At 42.2% G+C, this 24,963-nt stretch overlaps 1 protein-coding gene across 1 annotated transcript in view; it reads right to left on the bottom strand.

Moving 5' to 3' along the window:
- Positions 1-1,022: 1,022 nt before the first annotated feature.
- ZNF521 (zinc finger protein 521) overlaps positions 1,023-24,963 on the bottom strand; it is a gene marked incomplete at its 3' end in the record, with an annotated part of 205,054 nt that continues 181,113 nt past the window's right edge. Inside the window, exons 7-8 of the mRNA XM_080364140.1 lie at positions 3,934-4,065; positions 1,023-1,246 (exon numbers count right to left, since the gene is read on the bottom strand). Coding sequence (XP_080220266.1) covers positions 1,023-1,246; positions 3,934-4,065 — 356 coding nt within the window. The remainder of the gene's footprint in view (positions 1,247-3,933; positions 4,066-24,963) is intronic.

Genomic DNA, 24,963 nt, shown 5'->3' with positions numbered 1-24,963 from the left:
ATATTGTCACACTGAACAGGAATATCAGCTTTTCAGCATGTAAAACTTCCAGTAAGTGAAATACTAAATGGGCATTCGTGTCCACATGCCTCACTAGCCTTTTGCCTTTGTTGATGAGATGAAATCCAGCTTTGGCCCAAACCAAAATTAATTGTGGACACCTCAGTCAAAGGACTTAGAGATGGAGGCCTATGCTATAACGAAATAGTGAAAAACCTTAAGTGCTGAAAAATCTCTTCATTCTAAACAAGAATCACATGATGGATGGTGTAAGAAAGACCTTACTATAAAAATACTTATCATGGCTCCATCCCTATTGGCCATTAGAGACCCTCAAATTTTTTCCTCTGCCAACCTATCTTAATACTTCAATATGAACTAAAATAATTTAGAAACAATCCTCTGCTACTGTCTCGAAATGTAACACCACATGAGAAGTAACACATCACCACTTCTCATTGCAATACAAGCAGTGCAGAATGTTAAAATATGTAGTAAATAATTCCTTCAGCCAAAATTGTTTTTAGATCTTGTTCAACATTTATTTCTTCCTCTCTGTCCTTTTGTTTACCATTACTAAACAGTATCATTACAAGTCTGACAACAGCACACAAGAAGACAGTGTACCATTCATCTCATCCTATTATTTTTTTCCCCACCAAGTTAGTATTTATGGGAAATGGCCAGCAGGTAAACTAACATAAATTCTGCCTACTTCCCTTCTCCCCTGCCTTCCCCATCCCTACATTCCTACTTCAGTGCTTAGCTTTTCACATTTAGAGACAAAAGAATAAACTTATTTCATTTTCACTGTTTGAGTAAATATTTTATGTGTATTAAACAGAAAAACAAGATGCCAATTTCTCTCTCCTCAATAATATCTTGAGCTACAACAACCTACAGAGCAGGACTCCAAAGGTGGCTCCCAGAATTCAGGTCCATACCAGGTGGTTTTCTTCCAGCACCTTTTTGAAGCAGCATGGGTTGAATCACCTGCAATTTTTCTTGTACTTCCCTCATTCTCATCCTGATGATGAGCAAGTATCAGAAGAGGTCAGGGCAAGTAAAACTTTGAACTCAGCTATCAAATACATAATGCTGTGATAACCCCCAGGTAACAAGTGTGGTACCTGCAGCTCTGTTTGGAAGAAGAACTTCTGTGGACACTGTGTGCAGTCATAGATCTTGTCCTCTTGTCCATGGGCTGAGAAAATATGTTGCTGCAACTTGTTTGCTTGGACAAACACTGGAATATAAGACAAACAACAAGCTTTTCATTATTTCATATTGCAAGTGAAGAGTTTTTTAGAAACGATTTCCCATTAACACTCAGCAATTCCAAGAGGTAAAATTAAGCTGATGAGCTCCGATTTCACATTACACTGTTGCTATAATGGGTACCAACAAACACTATTTATCTACAAAGTGTGGTCCTCCTTCCAAAATAAATGAATTGAAGCAGATGCCTGGTTTAAAGAAAAAAAAAAAAAAAAGAAAAAGAAAGTCCCTAACAGGACAATGAAGATTTCAGATTTAAAGAATTTAAAAATGCCATTTTCTCTTCAGAATTATTTCTTCATGCTTACTGAACTTTGAACACATACAAATCTTATCTCCTAGGAACCAACAGGTTTGAAAAGCATAGATGCCCAAGTCCTGTTTACTCCATGTGCCTAAAGTTAAAGCTAACAAACAGCCCTGTATTTAAATGTGTTAATGCTAAAAATTATATCCCACAGCTACACCGGGGCAATGTCTATAAATGTGAAACAGAACTGCAGGTAAATTCTCTTTGGATACTTTAAGATCAACTCTGCCTACACACTGAATGCAAGGGTTTCAATAATATAAACATGTTCAATTTTAATGACTACAAAACAAGGCCCTAAGACTGTGTAACAGTTTACCTAGGAGACATACTATTAATAATTAAATTGTATATGCCAGAGGCACTGTTTGGGTTGGCAGCACTGACTTCTGATGGATGCCTGGTGCACTGTGACCTAAAAAAGTTTGCATCTACAATATTAATCTGTATAGGCAGGGAAAGCATTTATTAAAGATGCTGGCATTTGACTTTGACTCCAAACCTAATCATTAAAATTATTCTAATTGCAAAGCAACAAAAAAACTCAGGATATTGTTCTTCTGAGTCATACATTTTAATCACATTTCTCATTACCCCGAAAAATAAAAAAGCTCAGATTCCATTTTTCATATAAAACTTATATTGGTGATTTTTACTTCTTGTTAATATTCTAGCAAGACATGCTGAAATAATTTAATGGCATATTGCTAATAAAACACCATTGTTTATGATTAATGCTCGGTGTCTATTTACCCCATCAGCAAAAAGGAAAAAGTGTTTCACACAGATTGGAATCGACTTATCTCCATACTCTAACACATTTTACAAGGCTACTGGCTGGAACATGAAAGGATTAGTTTTATCAGGAATCTTGCTCACCAGGAGAACCGACAGTGGGTACTCCATACAATATGCAAGTTTTTACATTGTGTTTACAACTCCCCAAACTTGGAAGTCGAAGGCCCATGGCATTACTCTAAAAAAGATCACCTCATAATGTGCACACAAAGGAAAAAAAAATAGTAGAATAAGTACTAAAACTGAAAAAAAAAACCAAAACTAAATCAACAAACCCTACCTAACTGAAAGAATTATTGGACAGATGCATAACAGGCAAACTGTTTATGGCAGTACTATTCACGCTCAGATATTACTATGACAAGCTGTGCAGTGAAGATGAACTATGTATTTCTTTAATTTTATAACCCACAGAAACGCATGAAACCTGAACACGGTGAGCTAATGATCATCACCAGTTACTGTATCTGAGAGATGACAAATTCAACTTCAGTTTTCCTCTGTAGCACACACTTAGTTTTTAATAGGAAGGGAGCTGCCAAACAAAAATGAAGGTATTAAAAGGTCTATTTGCCTATCAGTGGAAATCCTTCACTCTCATTAATTGAGAACAGAAACCTTGAATGGCTTCCAGAATTAGCACGCCGTTGATGCAAGAATACCCAAAGTGTGTTTTGTCATGTTTGTGATTATCTTTGATTTTCATCTTGTAAAGCAAAATTGGGCATGTAAGCTACATATGAACAGTTATGGTTTAGGTTATCATTTTATGAAATGTTCTATTAAGAAGTCCTTAAAAAAACTCACAACAACTCTGTAGGCACCTTTTTAATGTGTTTTCATTTCCAACAACGGCATTTTTCTGTTCCTCATTATGACCCAAACACCGCAGTGCTTAGCCCTACTGGGTCAAGTTATTTTCTCACTTGGGTTTTACTACTGAATAACACCACTACTTGGGGAGGATTATTCCACACTTGGGCTTCTGTTAGGGGAGAGCAGAACTTGACTCGTGGCAAGACAGCATGGTTTGCTTTCTAAAGCACATTACGAGGGTGTTTCTTCTAGTCACAAGCCAACAAATCCAAGCTAGTGGGTTTTCTTACCTGATCATAGGAGAATGTTGCTGCACAGGCTATGCCCAGCAGCCCTTGCTGGTGGCGCCAAGTTCTGCTCTGAGTTATATTGTTTTAGTTAAAACGTCTGTAGCTTTAAAGCACAAATTTATGGGCCATTTTTAGCTCAGCAAGTTTGGAACATGAAGGTAATGAATATGATACTGTGGAAGGTAACAGACTGTCACTTCTGTAATTATAAAAAACTCAGACTTCCGATAGAAGAGCTTGAAATGCAGTTCTTACAGATGGATGCCTGACCTTCCAAGAAGCTCAGCTTTCTAAACGATTTCTGATCAATATTACTAATGAGCACAAATGTAATGTTCCCTTCTAAAACTGACCTAAAGCCAGCAGATGACACAGTTGTAAGAGGAGTTCTGCACATGCAAGCAAAGGGCATGACTGGAGCAAGCAGTGACGGCCTCCTACCTGTAAAGCACACCGGGCATTTGAAGGTGCCTCCCATGCCTTCGAAGCTGTGCTCTATCAGGTGGCACTGAAGTTTGGCAGGAGAGTCAAACGTCTGGTTGCAGAGTTTGCATTCATGATTCAGTCCTTCATCTGTGGGAGAAACCAAAGGAAAAGTGAAATTCACCACAGCCCTTACCAAAGAGCAAGTCCAACATCAGTTATGCACTGAAGAGACTCTTCTTCCTAAGCTCAGGAAAATGGATGCCCCTCAGCACCTATGGCTGCTGAATGTTCCCTCACCTGGAAGGTTTCAGAATGTACAAAGCTCAACTGGGCGTTAAAAAAAGCACAGATTTTCCACATACAATTAGTATCAGACAGGAATGCAGATCATCAGACTTCAGTAGGAACTAAGGAGTGGGACCCAAAACATCGTCTCTTAGCTGAGCTACCCGATCACGACTGAGTACATTTGCAAAACAGCGCATGAGGAATTTAATGCCCATCACACATCATCCTTCCTATCATGGGTAAGAAGTGTGAACGCCCAAGTTTTTGGCACTCTGGCTGACGTGGCGTTTCTTGCAAAACCACCATGACGAGGGAGGGTAGTTTATACCCTCACATCACTCCTGCTTCACATTTCCAGCCTCAGGGGCATATGTGAAACCTTTCACAAGCTGCAGGATTTACCAGCTCCCTTTCTGACAGTCCCGGATTTTCATTCCTTTTCTTCACGTTTCTCCCCTTAACAGCCCAGAGAACTCCCCGTGCGCCTCCTTGACGCAGCTTTCCTGTCAAGGTCCTGCGGCTTTAAAACCCTTCCCGCTCCCTGCTGCTCGTTTCTCCGCTTCCTTCCATTGTCCTCCCAAGGCCGGCTGGTGCCTGGCACCAGGTTCCCTTCCTGAGGGTGCTGCAGGATTCGTCCCCTCCGCCACGAGGGCAGGCAATGGCTGTCCTACTTAGAAACAGTTGCTAGGTAAGACGTGGCTTCCAGCCCTGCTGCTGAGGCCTCAATTCCCACAGCGCCGCTTAGAAAAGGTCCTTCTGTATGTCACCGGTGTGCTACATGAGTAGCATTGATCTCCCAGGTAAATACTGGGTCTGGTTATTAAAAAATCAAGCGGAAAGGAAATGCTTGGCGACCGGCATGGCTCCCCACCATTTCTCAGGCGAAAAGGAGGGATTTAGGAGCGGCACCTTGCCCACCCCAAACATCCAAATGCCGGGCTGCCGAACAGAGCTGCCTGCAGCAATTAGTGACCCTAATGACGGACATTCGCTCTTCTCAGTTGCTGTAGATGGTGACAGAGATAATTTTTGGTACTGCACTCAACAATCCTCCCCACCAAAGTAATGAAAACACGACACGCTGCTTGTGTAGCTGAGTGGGGCCACGTGCCCTCTCAAAACGATCCTTAGTAACTCAGCAGAATTCAAAAAATTTCAAGGGTAGCCCTCAGCTTTCACTTCTCATTAGTCCAAAAGCTAAATTTAGCCTTAAATCATGGCATCTTCAGCAAAGGGTGGGAATTTGTGGGCTTTAGACAGCGCAAACTAAGCCAGGTGGTGGTGGCTGTTCTGCAGGTGGGACTACTGAAAACTACCATTGTGTGGTTTTCTATGAGATGTCAGAGCTCTTTATAACGAGAAGGTAAGGGGCAGACAAAAACCAACAAGGCCGAAAAACTCACACAAAATCAGGGTGGGGTGGTGGGGTGTCTCCTTTGCAAAAATACACTGACTGCAAAAATTTCTGGCCTGACAACAGCCCTTAAGTGGGGAGCTCCCTCTCCACTGAGCAGCTGGCTTTCGTAACGTTCATATATATGTCACCTCCACTGTCTTTCAAGGTAAAACTGTGTTTTCATGTAATGACTGCAAGAGGAATGTGAGACCTTTTGGCTCTTTAAAATGGCCACATTGGCATGTGGCCATTTTTTTAACCCTCCTGTCAGTCTTAGCACAACAGAGTGGTGCCACAGGTATAGACACACATGGCTGAGCATTGACCACATGCTCATACCGCAAACTGCAGACTTCCCTTTGTTTGCTACCCAGTCCTTCACTAAAGCAATGTTCAATGTTCTTGCCTATCTCCACAGGCTGAAGAGCTATCAGAGGGGTTTGAAATGGCAGGCTGGCTCTGTGAGTCAGCTGAAAAAGGCCACTGGTCCCGACTTGTCCCTGAACTACTGCCACCGAGGCGCCCATCTGCTACCCACAGCAGACACAAGAACTTTGCTGCTTTTGACTCCCAGCCCATCTGAACAGGCACCAATTTAGACTCGCTAAGGATGGCTGTCAACACTAACTCAAAGGCTGAGGTCAGTTTTAGCTGTTTTACCACCATGGTCTCTCTGGAAAGACTAGAATTGAGGTAGCGGAGCACAGGCTGCTGAGGTACGTGTCCCATCCAGCCAGACACATTGGCAGGCAGGTACTGCTGGCTGATCACACTCTGTGCAAAAGACTCCCAGGGGCACACTAGGGGTAGGCGACACCTTCTCATCAGGTAGGTGACAGCTTTCATTAACTCTTCATTAAATAAAATAGCAACCATTTATCAAATATATGCTAACTATTTCCTTAGCGGTGAAAATTTTAGTGGATTCTCAAGAGTTGCCTAGTATTTGGGGTTTTCTACCATCACAGACAAGACCTTCCAGTGTGTTCTGCTTTTTCTACTGCCAAGAGGAGACAATGATGGCTTGCACAAGCACCATGAAGGGCAGCACGAGGGAAAAGCACCTGGCACGCACCAGTCTGTACCTCTAAGAGAGATGCCCACATCCTGCAAGGCAGGCTGTGTGCCCCGCTCTCCCAACAGGCAGCAACGCACAGCTGCAGGCAAAGCTGCAGAACAGCGTACTGAAAAGCAGAGGAAGGCTCAACAAACCATATATTAATATAAATGCCTCTTCTTCCCTGAATTTGCAAATCAGTTACAAGGAATGTACAGACTGCCACAAGTGATCAGATCATTTCTTCGACATCCAGATCCTTGCTGTGGTCACTACCAAAAGGATAGTTCTGAAGATGCTGCAGGTCCCCACAAAGGGTAATTATGGGCTAGAAAGCCTGTAGGGTGAAGTTTCTTCATCAAACTGTTTGTGTTGATACACGCAGTCAAAGCAATTAGGACAAAGGGAGCTCCATCGCAGGATCTTCCACATGTCAAGGTGAAGATAATCGATGCCAATTCTCAAATCACAGAGTTACTGTTGGCAAAGTGTAAATTAACCACGCTAATCATTCTTGAGCATGGGAACACTGAACAGGGAGTTCTTCAAACATTCCAAGGGAGAAAGACTTCCTAAAAAGAAATATTTTTATATGGAGCTACAGAAGACAGAGAAGGCTTTTTCCTCTTTTCATTACCTTAGCTAATGAGGAAAAGGTAGAAAGAAAGATATGTGCTCCTGATTCTGAAGCAAAGCTAATTTTAATTACACAGGATTTGTGCTTGTTCAAGAAGAATTGAACCCCATTAAACATGACCCTGTTGTATTTCCTATATCACTCAGATTTGAGTTGATCTCCTGGTCACAAACATCAAAACCACTTTGATTACTGTATGTTGCAAATCTGATTTTCCTTAAAGGCTTATAAACAGGGTTTGAAAAATCCCCTCACCCACTCGCCTGGGGCAGATAGGAAACTTCCCCAGGCAAGAGACATCAATTTGTGCAGAATCCAAGCTTTTTCTCAGAAATGAAATGTTTTTAGACTCCTAGTTCTAAAGACTGCACTTAAAATATGACTACATTTGTATAACTAATAGAATAAATTTTTTCCTAAGTCCTGCTGTTCAGGGAGTTATCAGTCCCTCCCCTCACGCTCTTTTTCACCCATTTTGTGCATATCACCTGCCCTGCGCTACATCCTCGGAACAAAGGGCAAGGTTCCAGTCCTTGAATTCAAGAACGTGAGACTAGCATGATTTAAATTTAAGGGAGACAGATAAGGTTACAGTACTGGCAGAAGAGCCAGGAGTGCTGGGCTCCAACACTGATTTCCAATCTCTGAAATTGACTTACTCTTATCACCTTGGACATGACAGTATGGCCTGCGTTTCTCAGGCTACCCATCTTCAAAGAAAAGGTGTTAATTTTTAATTCCTACTTTAATAGGCTGACCTAATTAGTATCCCTTAAGACTTGTAATACAACTGGGACAGTGGAGCTGGAGGAGAGTCCAGGACTATCTACCATACAGGGAAGACCCAGAATCACTGCCATTTGCCTTTCAGAAGGTTTAAGATAACAAGTCCAGGCCCACAACTGCCCCCTTGCTTGGGTCACGCAGCACTGCAGAAGGATGAGGGAACAAGGCTTTGCCCTGCTCTGCTTTCCACAGAGAATTTAAAAGCACGGCCAGTGTTTTATCTCCCACTGGCATGAAAGAGCCAGGGTGTGGCAGCTGTTGCAAAGGTGCAAGATGTGGAAAGGGGATGCAAAAGGCTCTGTTTACATGCTGGCCCCTGTCTAGCTCTTTGTGTTTATAAAACAATTTGATAGGGTGCTATGGAAGTGCAAAGTATGATATCATTAATAAATAAACGGCTGGTGAAATGTCACATTTTCAGTTTCCCTTTGGGATAAATCTGAAATAGAATGGAGTGTCAGATACAGTCCAAGGGGCTTTCCTTCCCTGCAGAATGGAGCTACTGCTCTTTGCTCTTACTCAGGGAAAAAAAAAAAAGTGCTGAACAGCTTTAAAAAATTCAATCAAAATAATCTGCTCTTTGGAAAGGTGGCGGCTGACAGTAATTGGAAAATACTGTCTGACTCATTTATTAAAGTGAGATTCAGAGTCAATTGATTTAATAACCATTAGAATATTCTATTAAGGATATAATAGGTTGGCACAGCCCTATTTTTTATTAAGAGTTATAGGTAAGAAATAAGCAATGCTATGGAATTTTAGACAACTGCTGTACAGATTAGACTAAAAATATGGCTTGCAAAATAGGTATAAAAGCGGCAACTATCAGGAGGAGGAATAGGAAAGTACATCACACTGCAAATGAGTTAGCTGAATGATGAAAAAGAAATGGACCTTTAATATAAAGCCTGTATTTTTCTAAATCTAACAGAAAACTGCATACCCTGATGTGGTACGTCGTAAAACAAGTCAGCACGTCCTTCACATTATGGATCTAACAACTCCATAAGGAAGGCAAGAACAAAGTACCCACTGTACAGCACAGAACTGCTGCTTACTGTTGCACTTACATGGTTAGGACATGAGTTTGGACATGGTTAAGACCTTGCAACATGGATGAGGACGGTTCACTCACTGCTAGTAGACAAATGAATTTGATGCATGCAGAATTTCTGCATAAGTAAATTAGTTTCCATTTGTAATCTTTATTCAGATAGTGGGAAAATGTAAACATGAATAAATTCTAAATAAATGCATTTAATATTCATATAAATGTTTAATATTTACACAAATATTAAATGTTTCAATGGAGGTAGGTAGATTTTAATTGAGGTGCAGCCATTACCTCAGTAACTAACTTGATAACCAGCTATAAAAGCAAACAAAATCTGCCTTCGTGCTGAGCGTACACTCACATCTGGGGATCCTCTGTCCTTGCACGGGTTACTCACACTGCAGTTACCGAGTCACTTGTACGGCAGGCGAGATCCCCCACCTGCACCCCCACTTGAGGCACTGCTTTGGATGACCTGGCCCAATTTGTGCCACCAAGTCAACACACAACTTGTTCACTTTGCGGAGGGCCCTGACATTTCAATATACACTTCAAACATGTGAAACCCTTTAAGCAGCCTCTAGACTGTGTGTCCCATGTTTATGCTTCTTGCTTTTCAATAAAAACAAAACTAGAGCAGCTACAAGCAAATGTTCACTGGCTGACTTACATGCAGCTGTTAAGTCAGTAACCACTGGGGGCCCTCTTATATTGTCTGATCAACGCTACAGCCATTACCGAGTACCAATTTGTAACAGTTTATAAGTAACTCTTTCTCTTATTCACCCTCGAGATTGTCCAGAAGGGTCCTTCTGCCTTTTGCTCTGAATAAATCTATAGGCAAAGGTCCAAAGATGATGATGTCCTCCTGGTAAATCATCACGAGGCTGGGTCCGTGGTTTGCTAAGAAGTAAACTCTGCCCTCCACAAGCAACGCAGGAAAGAAATGGCCTGCAGTCCCTTTATTTTTTTCAGGTCTAAAACATGCACAGCTTCCATATTCAACATGTTTTCTTTATATATATATATATATTTTTTTTTTATTATTATTTTTTTTTACCAAGCAAACCATGCCCCTAAACCAATTTCTCTTTCTTCAAATTGCTTCCACTCTTCCCTGAGTTAATTTTGCAGCACGCATTTATAAGCCAGAGATGTGAGGAGGAAGGAAGGAAGGAACAAACACCATGGATGACAGCTAGCCCCTCGGCTACAACATCTCACACTGAAAACCAGGGAAGGACAAAATACACTGTACTACGCTATAATTTGGAGAGTATACATCCGCGCTTCCTAGTTTACAGTGCTATGTTTGTCTGCATCTTTTTAATTCTACTGGCCACACACCCACACACTCATCAGCTTCTCCGTGCTACTTGAGACAATCTCATTCTTGCTCAAAATTTGGTCTTAGGGGGGCCACTATGGCCAATAAGTGTGACAAGCCTCCTTGTCTGCTAAGGAAGACACAACACCTTTTCCAAGCCCGGAAGCTGAAACGAAACAGGGCTTGAGGTGTCCAGCACCACATTCACAATTTCTCCCCGATTGTAATAGTGCTTCTGTCATTTTCAATTTTTCAAACATTATCACAACTTCCCCCATGAAAAACACCATCCACCATGGTGTTAATTTTGGAAGCTGACATGAAAAGCATGGGAATATAGAGGTAAAGGAGACATAGTAAAAGCAAAGTTGGAATTTGCAGCAGGAAAAAAGAATATAGCTGGAATTCACAGCTGTGAGAAGAACCTGCCATGGAAAAAGAGGGCTTTTTAAAGTCCTAACTAATGGTTCAGTCTTGATGGGACAGGAAGGAGGACTGGACACAAAGTACACCCGTGTTTCTCCTGCAGTGTCCAGGGCAGATCACCACATGTATGGAATTGGCAGGGTGGAGGAAGAAAATATTTTCCTCACCCTTCCGACACTGTCATCCTGCACTTCCCTGCTGTGCCACACACTACTGCTTGCATGGGCAGGCCTGCACGGTGCTCTGCGTTTGCTCTTAATGCCGCTTTTAACTGAAAACATGATCACAGAATCACAGAATGTTAGGGATTGGAAGGGACCTCAAAAGGTCATCTAGTCCAATCCCCCTGCCGGAGCAGGAACACCTAGATGAGGTTACACAGGACGGTGTCCAGGCAGGTTTTGAATGTCTCCAGAGTAGGAGACTCCACAACCCCCCTGGGCAGCCTGTTCCAGTGCTCTGTCACCCTCACTGAGAAGAAGTTTCTTCTCAAATTTAAGTGGAACCTCTTGCGTTCAAGTTTGAACCCATTACCCCTGGTCCTACCGCTGGCTGTCACCGAGAAGGGCCTGGCTCCATCCTCATGACACTCACCCTTTATATATTTGTAAACATTAATGATGTTGGCTAGAGAATGAGAAACACAAAACATCAAGCTGCAACCTGAGCAATGTCCCTCTCTTTGGCTTTTTTCAGTTCAGAATGACTTTTGGGCAAGGCCCTGCCCATGTCTTAGGAAGGAGGCAGACAAGACGCAAAGAACAATCCTAAACTCTTGAGTCACCAACAACTGTAGGCTCCCAAGGGGAAAGCTGAGCCCAGGCTGTGACTCAGCCTTGAGGGACACTGGCCAGGGTCAGACGGAAGAGGATGGGACGTGCCTGGCGCCCTGAGGCCAGGCCACGCTGGCTGCCAGCAGCACCAGGTACGAAGCCCTATTCAACACCCAGGGAAGGAATCCTACAGCCTGCTGCAGCGTCTTGCTAAAGCTGCAGCAAAGGGTGCTGATTGATGGAGTGACAAAGAGCTGGGATCCACCTCCTCAATTAAAGCAAAAGTTCATCTCTCCAGGGCCAGATTTTGAAATTAGATCTGCTTAAGGGAAAGCCAGTCTACTGCATCTTTCATTCCACTGTATTTTTGTCTGAAGCAAGGGATGCATTTCACTTCACCAACTGTTCACTTTTTTGCTTGGTTGCACTCACTTTGGCTGCTTGTAAGTGAACTCTTCTTACCACATGTGCCTTGTACGTTCTATTAAAGCCATGCATTTTCTGGCTTTGGTTAGGCTGGATGAAAATAAAAGAAGAGTAACTGGCAGGGTCTGTTTCTTAATAACTGTCATGTTTCCAGCTCAAATAAGAATGATTTAAATGCCCTCTTCATTAAAGAACAGCATTTTCTGGGCAACTGGCTACCAGGAGAGAGTTCAGGATTTCAGCGACAGGATTATTCACCAACTGATAGGACATGCATAATTTGCTACTCCTTGTCTGTAACTGCGTCAGGAAACAGTATTAAAATTTGTTCAAAAAAAAGTCTGTGTTGCATTGGGTAGCTATACACATTACAAGGTTACACTCCATCACTGCAATAAAATCCCATGTGATAGAGCTTATTTTGGAAACAATTTTACCATGGGATATAAAAAGAAATTTAAACCAGTAGGAATAAGCTGAGTGGTATGAGTTATTTGTAGACAGATGATCCAGCTCAACGTTTACCTTTTCAAAAAGCACTTAGTGAGCACTGATTAAAAACCTGGAGCCTGATCCTTCAAATGCTGGCATAACTAGCTCAGGGGAGCAGGCCTTCCATCTTAATAAACTCTTGTCTAGACTTTTTGTGGGACTAAATTCTGGCAAAGTGTGCAAGGTCAAGCCCGCCATCCTTACACTGCACAGTGAGATAGAGATTATTATCTGCATATTACAGATAAAGAAACCAAACCCCAGAGCTGCTAAATATCCCCTTTTCTACCCAAAACAGAATGAAAACTCTCTTACTAAATTCAAGTGGATGAAGAATCAGGCCTTGCTTAATCTGCCCATCGTTATGAACAGTGTCAGAATTAAGGTCAGAATGGAGATTTCCTTTGTTCTTTTCCGTGAGCTAAGAGCCTATTTCTTTCCAAGAAGAAAGTTTTTTGGACCAAATCTTCTCTTACTAGAGAAGTAAAATTACAATTTGAATGGCTCAGAGATTGCCTGAGCAAAGTAGTTATTAACAATTTAATCAAACTGTAGCAGGAAAAACTAACAAAAATGTTACATTTTTATCCAGAAGAATTAAGAACAGTAAAATACAAGGAAAAACTTTTGGCTTTTTTTTAGCATTGTTTATTCAATTTCAATGTTTTTGTTCACTATGTAGGCTACAGTTTCTTTTTCTTGTTCTTGCTTTCAGGGTGGAAAACCAGCTTTCTCTGTTATTTGAAGTTAAATGCCTACCAGCAAGGCCCACCCATCTGGGACTTACAGAACTGGTGGAAGTTACATCTATGTTTGAGTTTTGCACACAAAAAACCCCCAAATTGTTAAACCAGGAGAAGACATTTCATGTTGCATAAACTAAACACAACCTGTTCTAAAGTTATGGATACTTGGATAACATCTTCTTGCATGGAGACGATCACAGTGTAAGTATTAATTCTACACCACAGTGGAACAGCAGTAGAAATTATGTCTTGTACACAACTGTCTTCACATATTTCTTTTGTTCTGAGTATACAGAAAGAGTCAGAGTTGCCTGCCTTCTTTTGGCATGAAGCCATTAGATGTCTAGAAGATAGTCTCTAAATGCTGAAATGATGTTTATCCAACCTACAAAGCTTGCCTGCTTTCTCTTAAAAGAAGGGAAAAAAAAAAAGGAAAATGGGGGAAAAAAAGTACAGTAGAATGGAACAGGGCTTTCCTGTATTACTGGATATTTGAATAGATAGTGTAGAGAAATAATAGTGCTCCTCATATTTCCTAATACAGCAGATCCTATCGATATTTTTTTCCAAATCTGAATGCCATTATATGAGCCAAAGATTATTTGGCATCTTCTTAAATAGGTGAGGGACACTTTGAAATAAGCAGTAATTGCTGGGATATCGATCCAGTTCTTAAACTCATTTAGGGGTGTTACAGCTTCCTGCATTCTTCCGCCTTAACCTTCCATCTGCTTCCCCCAGCCTTCAGAAAAATGAGGGAGGAAGAAGCAGTTCAGGCTGTTAAGGTCCTCAGGCCTATGCTGATAACTGGGCATTTAATTAGATTATTTTCACCTGAGCAAACTGCTTTGCCAGTTAGGGGAGATCGTCTTGTACAGCAATGTATTAAAAGGATGAAGCTCTATTTAATATAAAGTATTATTTATATTGCTCGCCTGGCTTAGTTTGCTGTTTTATTTAAGAAAGTATGAGAAAGCTCAATTTTAATTTGCACTAACCTTTCCCTATCTCTCTCTTTGATCCTGCTATAAAGCAAGCCAGCAGCTTTGGGCTCACATATCAAAAAAGGACCAGACTTCATTCTAAACCTACTCCACTCTCCTTCCCACTTTCTCTGCTGGTACTAAGACTTCACACTGAGCTGAACAAACAGCTGTTGGGATTTCTATATTAACAGTTCCTAGTTTGTGGCTAAGAGAATAATGAGGGTAAATTAGTTATTTTTCCTCTGTTACGTGATTTTGAGTTGGCTTTTTTTTTAATTCTAAATGTCACTTTTACAGATATATTCCAACTCTTCATGAAATCGAATTCCTCGCTGAAGCAAAGACACCATTTCCCACTGTGTTAGCAACTGAGGAGTGGTGCCTAAGAACATCTCCCCTCCTCAGTTAACTTTCCACATAGCAGAATGGAAAAGTTATGAATGTGAAATAATGAGGGAAAAAGAGGAAAAACAACAGAGGAAAAGAAACAGAGAAGAGCTGGCTGAAAAGAGATGTATCATTGACAGGCAAAGATTGGCTGGGGAAGGAGAACAGATGTAGTAGCAAAAGAAAGAAAAAAGGGGGTGGACTGAAAAGGCTGATGGAGGAGACGAGGTGTTGAGCAGAGGCAGGACAAGGGCATGAAACCTAGCTGGAGGCAAAAAGGCATGAGAAAATCTTGGTTTAACCCTCATTCGAGTTTCACTGAAAAAATGCCGAGAAGCATTCATTTCCAGACAGAGCTCGTGTAATTTAGTCCAGCTCCAATCGCAATAATGATAGATGTATTTTCACAGCCAAATGTCTCAAGCTAACAATGTTACTACTATATAATTAATAACAATAAGCAATTAAAAAGAACAGCAGGTTACAAGTATAAGGCATCAAACTATATTACCAGAGGAAAAAAACAGAGCACTTCTACGAGAAAACCCAATGTATGGGCTGTCAGGTCAGTGTATATCCTTTCTAGATAAAACTTATAGAGCTGGAGAAAAATGTGGCCTGACATTAAAAGACTATGAGGTGATTAACATCAGTGAAAAACCAAAGATCACTTTTAAGACTCTCAGGAAATCTGAAATGCGATATGAAAAGCATGCCTGTAACAGCAAGAGAGAGGTGGCTGACCACTGTAAGGCTTTAGCCTTTTACTAAGACATACTCTAATAAATAACTTACAAGGCTGCATTTGTTGGCTGAGATATCCTCCAAAAGGCCCGCTGAGTTTTCATTGTGTCTGTGTGTCAGTCCATTTGAATAAGAAGAGGTAGGAAAAAAAGGGGAACCCATGAAGAAAGGGAGGAGGATTCAAACGACACTTGGCAGGAGCGGGGAGGAGGGGGTCAAGAGACGGGGTGGGGGGGAATGGGAGGAGGTTTGCTGGGCTTTCTTCCACCCCCTTCTTTCCCCGGCGGTTTGGGCAAGTGCCAAATTCCCCCTCTCCGTGTCTCTCACACACTCATCCCTCCGAGCCGGCCCCTCGAAACGCACCACTCAACACCTCTCGCTGACAGGAGCCCGCTCCGCTCCTGGCAGCCCCGTTCGGGCCAGAGGAGCGGGCGGCGGGCGCGGCCCCGGCCCGGCTGCCCCACCGGGGCTCCCGACCCCCGCGGCGGGTCCCGCTTCCCCTTCCCCTCCCGGCCCGGCCCCGGCGCTGCCCCCGCCGAGCTGAGGCCTCATCCCCGCTTGGTTGTGCCCATGGACCGTTCAGACTCGGGCGAATCGCTCTTCCCTCGTCTGCGAGGTCCTGGGGCTCCTTCTACATCACCCAAAGCTGACTCGGTCCAGCCCGGCCGTGCTGTGGGTACACGCACAAGGTGTCCAGCAGTCGCTGGAACCAAGTCTGTTAATGCCAAGTGCCGCAAAATTGTGAGAAAGAGTTAAAAATAACCATATTTAACCAAGTGTATGCATGGTATTCTGCACCGGGCATTCAACTTCGGGCATTTTTTCCTCCGAGGGTTTCTCTGTAACAAGGAAAGCGGGTATTTATGACTTTTTTTTTAAATGAAGACTGAGATTTTGATGCAGTACTGTCATTTCAGGGGCACAGGTTGAAAAAGAAGCACTGAACATTGTGAGACATTGTGAGACTTGTGATCAAATTGTGAAACTGTGAAACCTAATTTACCCAAATGAAATGGGGGACACAAAATTAATTCAGATAAATGAGGATTTTGAATAAGCAAGGGACTATTTAGTGCTTTTAATACACATCCTGGGACACAACCTCATTACAGATCAGGAGTGTTGTGCTGTGAGTTTGTGTCAGAGTGGAAGTGTCACTGACACAACAAATAAAACCAAAAATATCCTACTCCCTGATCGCTTATTTTGTGTTGCCATACACACGCTACACGAGCCTGAAGAATAATTAACACTGCTGAGAAGAAGCAGCAACAGTGGATGAGTCTCACTACAGCAGACCTCTCATCATAGCAGAAATACAAATGTACTAGTTATCGTAACTGTGTTATGTTAAGTAGACCTTTGCCCCACATTATTAGAAGTTAGAGGAGGGAAAGAGGAAAAGGAAGATATCAGCATTCTTGATGGTATTTTATTTATCCACACATACTGTTGACACGGTTGAAGAATAAGCAGAAGAATGGAAGGAGACACACAAAATACTTGTGGACCCAGGGTTTTTTGCATTTAATCAGGGAAAATAAGACTGCCAGAAGGATAGCCATCCCTTTTACAGACCAATCCCAGGCATTATTACACACACAAAAAAAACCCAAACAAAACCAAAACCATTTCTACAGCTATCCTGGAATTACAAAGATGCTGTGGGCATCTTTGCTGTGGGCAAATTTTTAATTTCTCAACTTCATGACATTTTGTCCAAGAACTAAACAGGTTCATCTAGGCTATCATTTAAATATCATATACACTGCTTATGTAACAGAGGTTAGCTGCACAGGATTTTGTTTCCGTCATCAAACTCTTGATGATATTGAGAAATAAAAGTATTTCTTAACAGAATTGTGCAATATGTGCTTTTAACTTGCCTGGTCTTTTCTTTTGGAAAGCCAGAGGGTCATCATTTTGAAGCCCTGATGCTGTTTAAAACAAAGTGTCTTCATCACAAACCTTGCAGGTGACAAGTTTCTGTACTTACTGACAGTGCCTGGCATGTTATGCTTACTTGTCAGTCCTTCTCCAAACAAAGCAGGGAAAACAAGCAACTGAGATGTGAAGATGTAAAGCAGGTAGAATATATCCCCCAGGCCCTTCAATTGCCTCTTCCACCTCACTCAAGAAGCAACTTTATTAAACCTGGAGGTGAGCGGAGGGATTTAACACTAGGCAGGATTTGAACAACAGAAAATAAGGTCAAGAAGTGGTATTACCCCTCTAGTCATATTTGGAAAAACAGGGGCATTTTAGAAGTCAGAAAAAGAAGGGATGGGAGGAGAGAAAGAGGGCAAATTCACTTGCCATGCCATGCTAGCACTCTGACCAGCAGGAGCTCACTCTTAGATTCGGCAATGCATTTTGCTAAGATGAAGCATGCAGATTTTGATCCCGTGACACTTTTACAAATAAGCAACATATTTTGTTGATGTTCACTTCTGTTTGCTGGACTTGATATGTGATGTGGCAGGAAAGAAGAAGAAAAATTGCTGTGTTAAATCCTTGAAAATTACACAGCAGAAAAGGTAAGCAGCGTCTGCAGTTCAGCTGGCCACCAGAAGCCAAAGATCAGAACTGAAAATAACAGTTGATGAAGAATACCTGCAGAGCAGCAAGCAAACTGAGGTGGGCAACCAAACTGAAAGCCATACTCGCAAACCGTCCACCAACCCCCTTCTCTTTCCAACATTTCATATATGTGACTAGCATACCCTTCCTCTCCCCCAAAAGATAAAATAACAACAAGCTGGATATGAAGAGAAAGAAATAAACAAAACCAAAATCAACCCCAAAAAACTAAACCAACTTGAAAGTGAGCTATAGCAAACAGAAAGTTGGCTGACACACCAAAACACCAGCATTTCCTGGAAAATAAACCACTTGGAAGGTGTCAGTAAAAAGTAGCAATAGCAGGAAAATTCCAAATTAAAGTTATTGCTTTGCCCTCGGTTCATTGTGTTGTTAAGATATTATATAATGTACAGTACTTTATCTTTGAATCACACATTCTCTGCTCTCTGTGCCTGGATCAAAACTTCGTCACATCATGGTAAGTCAAAAATACCTGCCAAATAACAGGTATATCTTTCACCTTTAATTCCATGAAAGGCCCACATGAAAGAAGCACAGCTTGCATTGCCAAGGTTTGCAGTGATGTCTCTTCCCAGCAGTACAAAACAAATCAATGTTGGAAGAGAAGAGTTTGCCTACAATCCTGCATGTGTGTTTGCATTTGTGTTAGAGAAACAGAAGAAAGCCAGCAAACACTGCAAGTATAGTGGTTTCAAGCAGGAGGGAAACATAATATGATGCAATTTTTATAGGGTTCATGCAATAAGTAACAAATGTCACTTCTTAGGGTGATCTGATTATTTTACCTGTTATAATAAAGAGGGTGCACGGGGGTTGACTGATTTCAGTCAAGTGAACACCTATGGAGCATGTGGTCTTTCATGTTGGATAACCTGGCTTGCAGGTTTTGTAATGTGTTTTTTTTGTTGTTGCTGTTTTTGTTTTTTTAAGATGCAACATGAATGATACATTAAAAGGCAGCTTGATTCCTCAACCCCAGTGACTGCCAGTGGACTGCCCCTGCACCCCCTGCCCATGCATGCTGTTCCCCCAATCCCCCCACTGCTTTCACCCAAATATAAATAAAAAGTAAGATCTGCTTCACTACATTTGCTTGCATTAATTGGTGTTAAAAAAGTCTGTTAAAAATAAAGCCCAGCAGTGACATTTTTCTTTGCTAAAGCACGATAGCAGCACATTACAAACATTACAAAAAGGTCCCCTGGTAGGATTGTGAAGTTCCACTCTGGCAGTAAAATGCATCTACTGTATGTTCCCTGATTTATTTATTTATTTAAACGCAGGATGTGTCACAAATGCAGACAAAACTCCCTGGCTCAGCAGCTGGGTTGCAATACTGACTGGGAGAACTGGATGGGCACCGTCTATATTTAGCGTTCATTTTACCCCGGTCAAATAAGTCATCCTGTTTACTGGTGGCAATGACGCTCACAGCTATTCAGTCCCAGCTTGACATTTTCCCTATGGCTGCACCTCTCTTGCTTTTGCACAAGTTGGGTGGTTCTGAAGGACGCGAGACTTTGTGCCCAGAGGTCCTTTTGACATTTTAGAACAATGCATTCATCAGGCTGCTATTCTCCTGAGGTACACCCAGAGCAGCAGAAAAGCTAAGGAACCACAGAACCCAGCTCGCACACCCATTCTCCCAGAAATCTCTCCCTGTGCCAGCTGACATATGAGTTTCTGGGAAAACAGTTTCAAGCCAAGTAAAAGACTTGCCTTCAGGGAAGGTGAGTACAGATGCTAAATTAGGCCTGGCAGGGCTGCGAAAGTGGGGAGAAAGAGAAACAAAGGGGTCAATTGTTTTCATGTCCCTGGTGTTGCCTACCGGGATAAATATAGCCTCTCCTCTCTTGCTCTGTCCATACTCAGGGCTTTGTAAAATGCCCTGAGTGTCTGCAGGATCAGGTCCCAAATTCTGCTGCTTGCATAAGCTTTGCCAAATCCTTAATGCCCAGTCACTTGAATCCCCTTAAAAAAGCATTTTTCTAGACCATCTGAAGATGCCTGCGCACAAGAGATGTGACCATGTAACCTGTCAGAGTTTGAAGGAATGAGAAGAACAGCAGAATATACCAGAACATACTGTCACCTGGCCTTGTTACCCATTCCCCGTAGCTCACACTATATTCCAAGTGGGTGGTCCCAGCCCAGAGAACCTCTCTGTGTGAGGACAAGCAGCCAGAAAAGAATGGGATGGGAAACACTGAAAACGGTGCACGTATTTCTGTTCTTTCTTTTTCTGAAACAAATAATCACTCTGGGCAAGCTTGGCAGAACTTAGATGTTGAAGAGGACACAAAGCTGGACAAGGTAGAGCTGTGCAAGGGTCCTGACAATGTTTCCTCAAAGCACAAGAGCCTGGTGACAAAAGATAGTGGGACATTGGCTGCAACTCCAGAAACAGGTATTCAAAACCATGAGGCCTAGAAGAGCACAGAGGCAGGGTCACAGGAACCTCAACGAAGGAGCATAGGCAGGGTTGGACAGAAATCTTTGGAAATGATCACAGTATGTTTGTTGTTGATAAAGGGGTAAGAGTAACACAAGCAACTGTAAGTAAACCACATAAATCAGTATCCAAAACAAGCTTGGTGGCTGCATTTGTCTAGTCTGAGGAAAACCAACATGGTTAAAGTGAAATATAACTTGGCTTCTAGTAGGAGAACTGGCTGTAGAACTGGAAAGAAATGGAGAGATCTTTGAGATGATGAGAAGGAAAAAGCTGCGGAATTTGGAGACGGGAATAGGTGGATTAATGGAGCAAAAAGGAGCCAAAAATAACAGTGGAGGAATACTGAGAGAACATTACTGACAGGTGTCCGCTAGTTATAATTATATATCTCTTCTAATGCCAGTGTTATATTAGACTCTATCTAAACACAGATATTATTTCTGTCTTTGAAACTCCTAGTTGAAAGAGAAGAAGTACTTTCTGCTCTTTTGCAGGACTTAACAATGAAGCAATGAATGAACTGCACTGCAGAAAGAGAAGGTGGAGGAGCAGAAATACGGATATGGGCATCAAGAAATGATACATGCATATGCGTTTCAAATTGCTTATAGAAATGATGCTTGAACTGCTACTTAAGCAGGATTACTCCTGAAATTTCAAATTACTCCTTAAATGGTAGCCAGAGCAAGTCTCTAATATAACCGTGACTGAGGAGGAGTAGGCATTTTTTCCCTGATCCAAGCCTAATGGAGCTGGACAGAAGAAGAGGAGACGCTTTTATGAGAAGCTGGCAAATACCTTTTTTGATGGAGGCTGCAGTCAGCTTGATTGCTGTCTTTGACCAGCAAATAACTGCAGCTGCAACCAGCTACAATTAGATGCTTAGTAATGTGTTAACAGGTAGCTATGCAAGCAAAAATGAAATCCAGTCAAGCCACACTGAACTTTGACCCTGGACCTATCTTTTACAAAGCAGCACCAAGGGACTGTGTATTTTTCTTAGCAGTTTTCACACTGATAATATCACAACAATTAGTGCTTTTGAGACACGCTGGTGGGATTGACAGCTGGCTGATGACCCAGCACAGCTTGGAGACTGCCATTAGATCATCAGTATTGACAGGTTATCCACTCGCTCCTCAGTAGCAAAAAGTTATTCTGTCTTTTGGCAATTTCAATTTGTTCTTGAAAGAGGCCTGAAAACAAGCATCTTCCAGAATTTGATATTATTCACACCTAAACTGATAACACAACTGTCCCCAAACTGTGTTTCAGAAGGGGCAATTCTGATGCTTTTATACCAACATTACAGACACCCTGTAAATGTTCTAATGCAGATTTTCTTGCAAACATATGGAAAAATAACTGGAATAGGATTTTCCTTAATCCTTTTAACTCCCATGTAAACTGTGGAAAAGTGTGTGCACACATATACACATGTATTTGTTTCCCTGTGCCATTTACAAATCTAAGCAAAGGAACAGGGAAGTATTGTAAAGATCAGTAAGTGAGACAGCTCTGCATAGGAAAGAAATTGTAGTACGCTGAGAGCATCCCAGCTGAGCAGATGGAGAAGATGAACACAAGTTACCCAAAGATTAAAAGCAAGCAAAGAATTCTGCATGAACCAGAAAGTAGGAAAGACTTGCTTTCTCCAGATTTGTGTTTCCCAGTTGATGGATTCTGTGTCCAAGAACGTACATGTGGAAGGTCTCTCCCAGGTCTCATTTTTATATTCTCTACTACAGAATCCATAATGTTTAGAAAGGGCTGAATCTCAGCATACACTTTTTCCCTGTCTGGGAACAATATATGGATTGCAGTCCTTCGCTCAGCTGCATTCTCATGAAATGCGTAGAAAAGCAGCTCTCTTGGAGCCCACTCTCCTGTCAGATTTGAAGAGAATAGGGAAAACTGACACCCAGATGGACAGGTACTTTGGCCATATGACTGCTACATAACATGGTACCCTCAAGAAACAGGGCTTCATATGTATGCTGAGCTTTCTGACTTAGCAGCAGCATAAATAACAGCATTTTAAATACATATAATTTAATTACTTATTAGTTTGGGTGAGGTATAGGGAAGGGAAATTCTCTACTCTCCCAGATGCCAGGACTGTCGCTCTATTGTCACCTGCTACAAGTTCCACCCAGTGCAGTGCAGCTTGGCAGATCGCAGGTGACCCCAGTGCTCATCCTCATTTTGTAGTTTGGGGGGGAAATAAAACCCAAAAAAACCCCAAAGAGTTTTCATGCTCAATGTGGCTGGCATCCTTTGAGCTCACTTGCTGTGTATGGCTTTGGATATGATGTCACTGTTAGAAGACCAGCCTGCAGTTATTTACCAAATGATGGAAATGTTATGTCCTTTGCAAAGTGAGCACTCAGAGCACCTTTGCAAGCATGTGGGGCAGGGGCTGCTTTTTGCACATTTCTGTATTATCACTGCATGTTATTGTGGTGCTGGTACAGGACTCCACACAGAACTTCAGCGAATTCCTTGAAGGCTGGTTTGTTTTTCCTCACCCTTGCAATAAAGGAAGCCAAATCAAGGGCTTCTTCTCCACAACGCCTCATGATCACACTGAACTCCTGAGGTGCTGGTGGGTACCCAGCACCTCACGCGTGGCTCTGACACCCTGCTGAATAAGGCCCTCACAGGTGACTTCTGACTGACACTCCTGCTTTCCATGACTCCAGAACAGGGCTACCCATGATGAGAGAGCTTGGTGTATTCCATCAAAACACAAAAAAGACAAAAGCCTAAAGTAGCAAAATAGTAAATCAAAACAGGCAGTGGGCACTGGCTTTTCATACCAATTATGGATGTGAGGCGCTGTTTCATGGTAATGCCATGATAGCCTTCTCACTTCAGCACCATGGAGCACTTCTTTCCTTTGAGAGTGGGTAGAGAGCTAGAAAAAGGCTAATCACTTTTGAAAGCATTAAAAAAAAATATCTCTATAGATAAAGAAAAGTCTAAGTCTTTCTAATTTGGAGAAGTCATCTCATGGAGCATAATAGACAGTTGCTAGGGGCCTCTGATTGGGGGCTCTTGGGTCTTCTCCATACCTTTGATCTGCATTATGAAATGTTAATGTCCACCACGTCAGGACTTGTTACATAAACACACCCTTTCTCTAACTGCTCGGTCCTGCCCGTTGCAACTTCCATTCATATTATCCATTTATATTTAAATGCTGACTTGGAGCTTATACCCAGAAGCACTGACATTTTTAAACAGGAGTAGCTAAACTAGGGTAAACTGCTAAATATAATTTATTGATGATAAAGAGCTTGGTTCAGATTAAATTCCAGCAATTTAATAATGAACACATTCACATCCTGCATCCGGAATATGTATATGTATGTGTTTTCCCCTCCTCATTTGACTGGGAGAAGGGGGTCTCAGAATCTGTGATTTCCTGTTGATTAGATACGAAGCAACCACAAGCACATATTTTTGATATCTCTATTAACAGACTGTTCATGTCTAACTGCAAAACTTGGTTGCACTTCTCTCAACATCTTTGCCCAAGACAGACCAGTAAACACAATTCCTCTCTCTATAATTAGCCTTTTCTCTAAGGGCCCTGAAGTAAGTCTGCATGCCGTAGATTTAATATCCAGTGCTATATCCATATGTGCTGCCCTTGCCTGGTCCCAGAGCATATAAACTCCCCTATTAGCAGCCTTGACTGCTTAATTATGCAGATTTTTTTTGTACCCGCCTGCCTGTAAAATTACTGTGTCTAACCTTTTTTTTTCTCTCCCTCCTCTTTGCACCATGCTGGCCATTCTAATGAAATCGGCATAGGGGAAAGGGCCTGATTTGCAGTTATGGAGGCTGGATCGCGCTGGCAATCTGTCCTTAGTGGGAGTTACAAAAGAAGTCAAATGCCTTCATCTGGTTCTCCCCTCTCATCCCCAAGGTGATTGAGTTCACTTCCTGATGCTTCCCAAGTTTTCCTCGGGCTGCCCAATCAGCGCATCCACCCGGGAGCCCAGCCTGGCTTGCAACAGTCTCCGTATCTAGTTACAGCCCCACCAGGGACAGTCAACCATCCACCCCCAAGCCTTCAGATGAAAACCTTTTCTAACAAGGCCGCCCAGCGCCAATGAAATAACACACATCTGCATATCCACTGGGTCCCATGTTTCTTGTGCTCATGGATTATGTATCTTGCAGCCTCTAATAAAGAAATGCAGTTCTTTGTTTAATGTTTATCTTGTGCTTGTTAAGCAAATGCTAATGTTGTATCAGAATGCTTTAGTGCTATTTGGGTTTTTGGTGATTTACTACAAGACAATCTGCTGTGAAGTAAATTTAGAGGGGAGGGGGGGAGGAAAAGAAATCATTCCAGCTGAAAGAGAGAGAGAGAGAGAGAAAAAGGTTTGACAGAGAGGGAGTGAGAGGCAGAGGGAAAGACGGAGGGAGTGAGAGGGGAGAGGGAGCGCA

This window comes from Nesoenas mayeri, assembly GCF_963082525.1.
Source record: "Nesoenas mayeri genome assembly, chromosome: 2".
NCBI lineage: Eukaryota > Metazoa > Chordata > Aves > Columbiformes > Columbidae > Nesoenas > Nesoenas mayeri.
The sequence above is the reverse complement of the archived record's forward strand: the minus strand, read 5'-3'. Positions and strand labels throughout refer to the sequence as shown.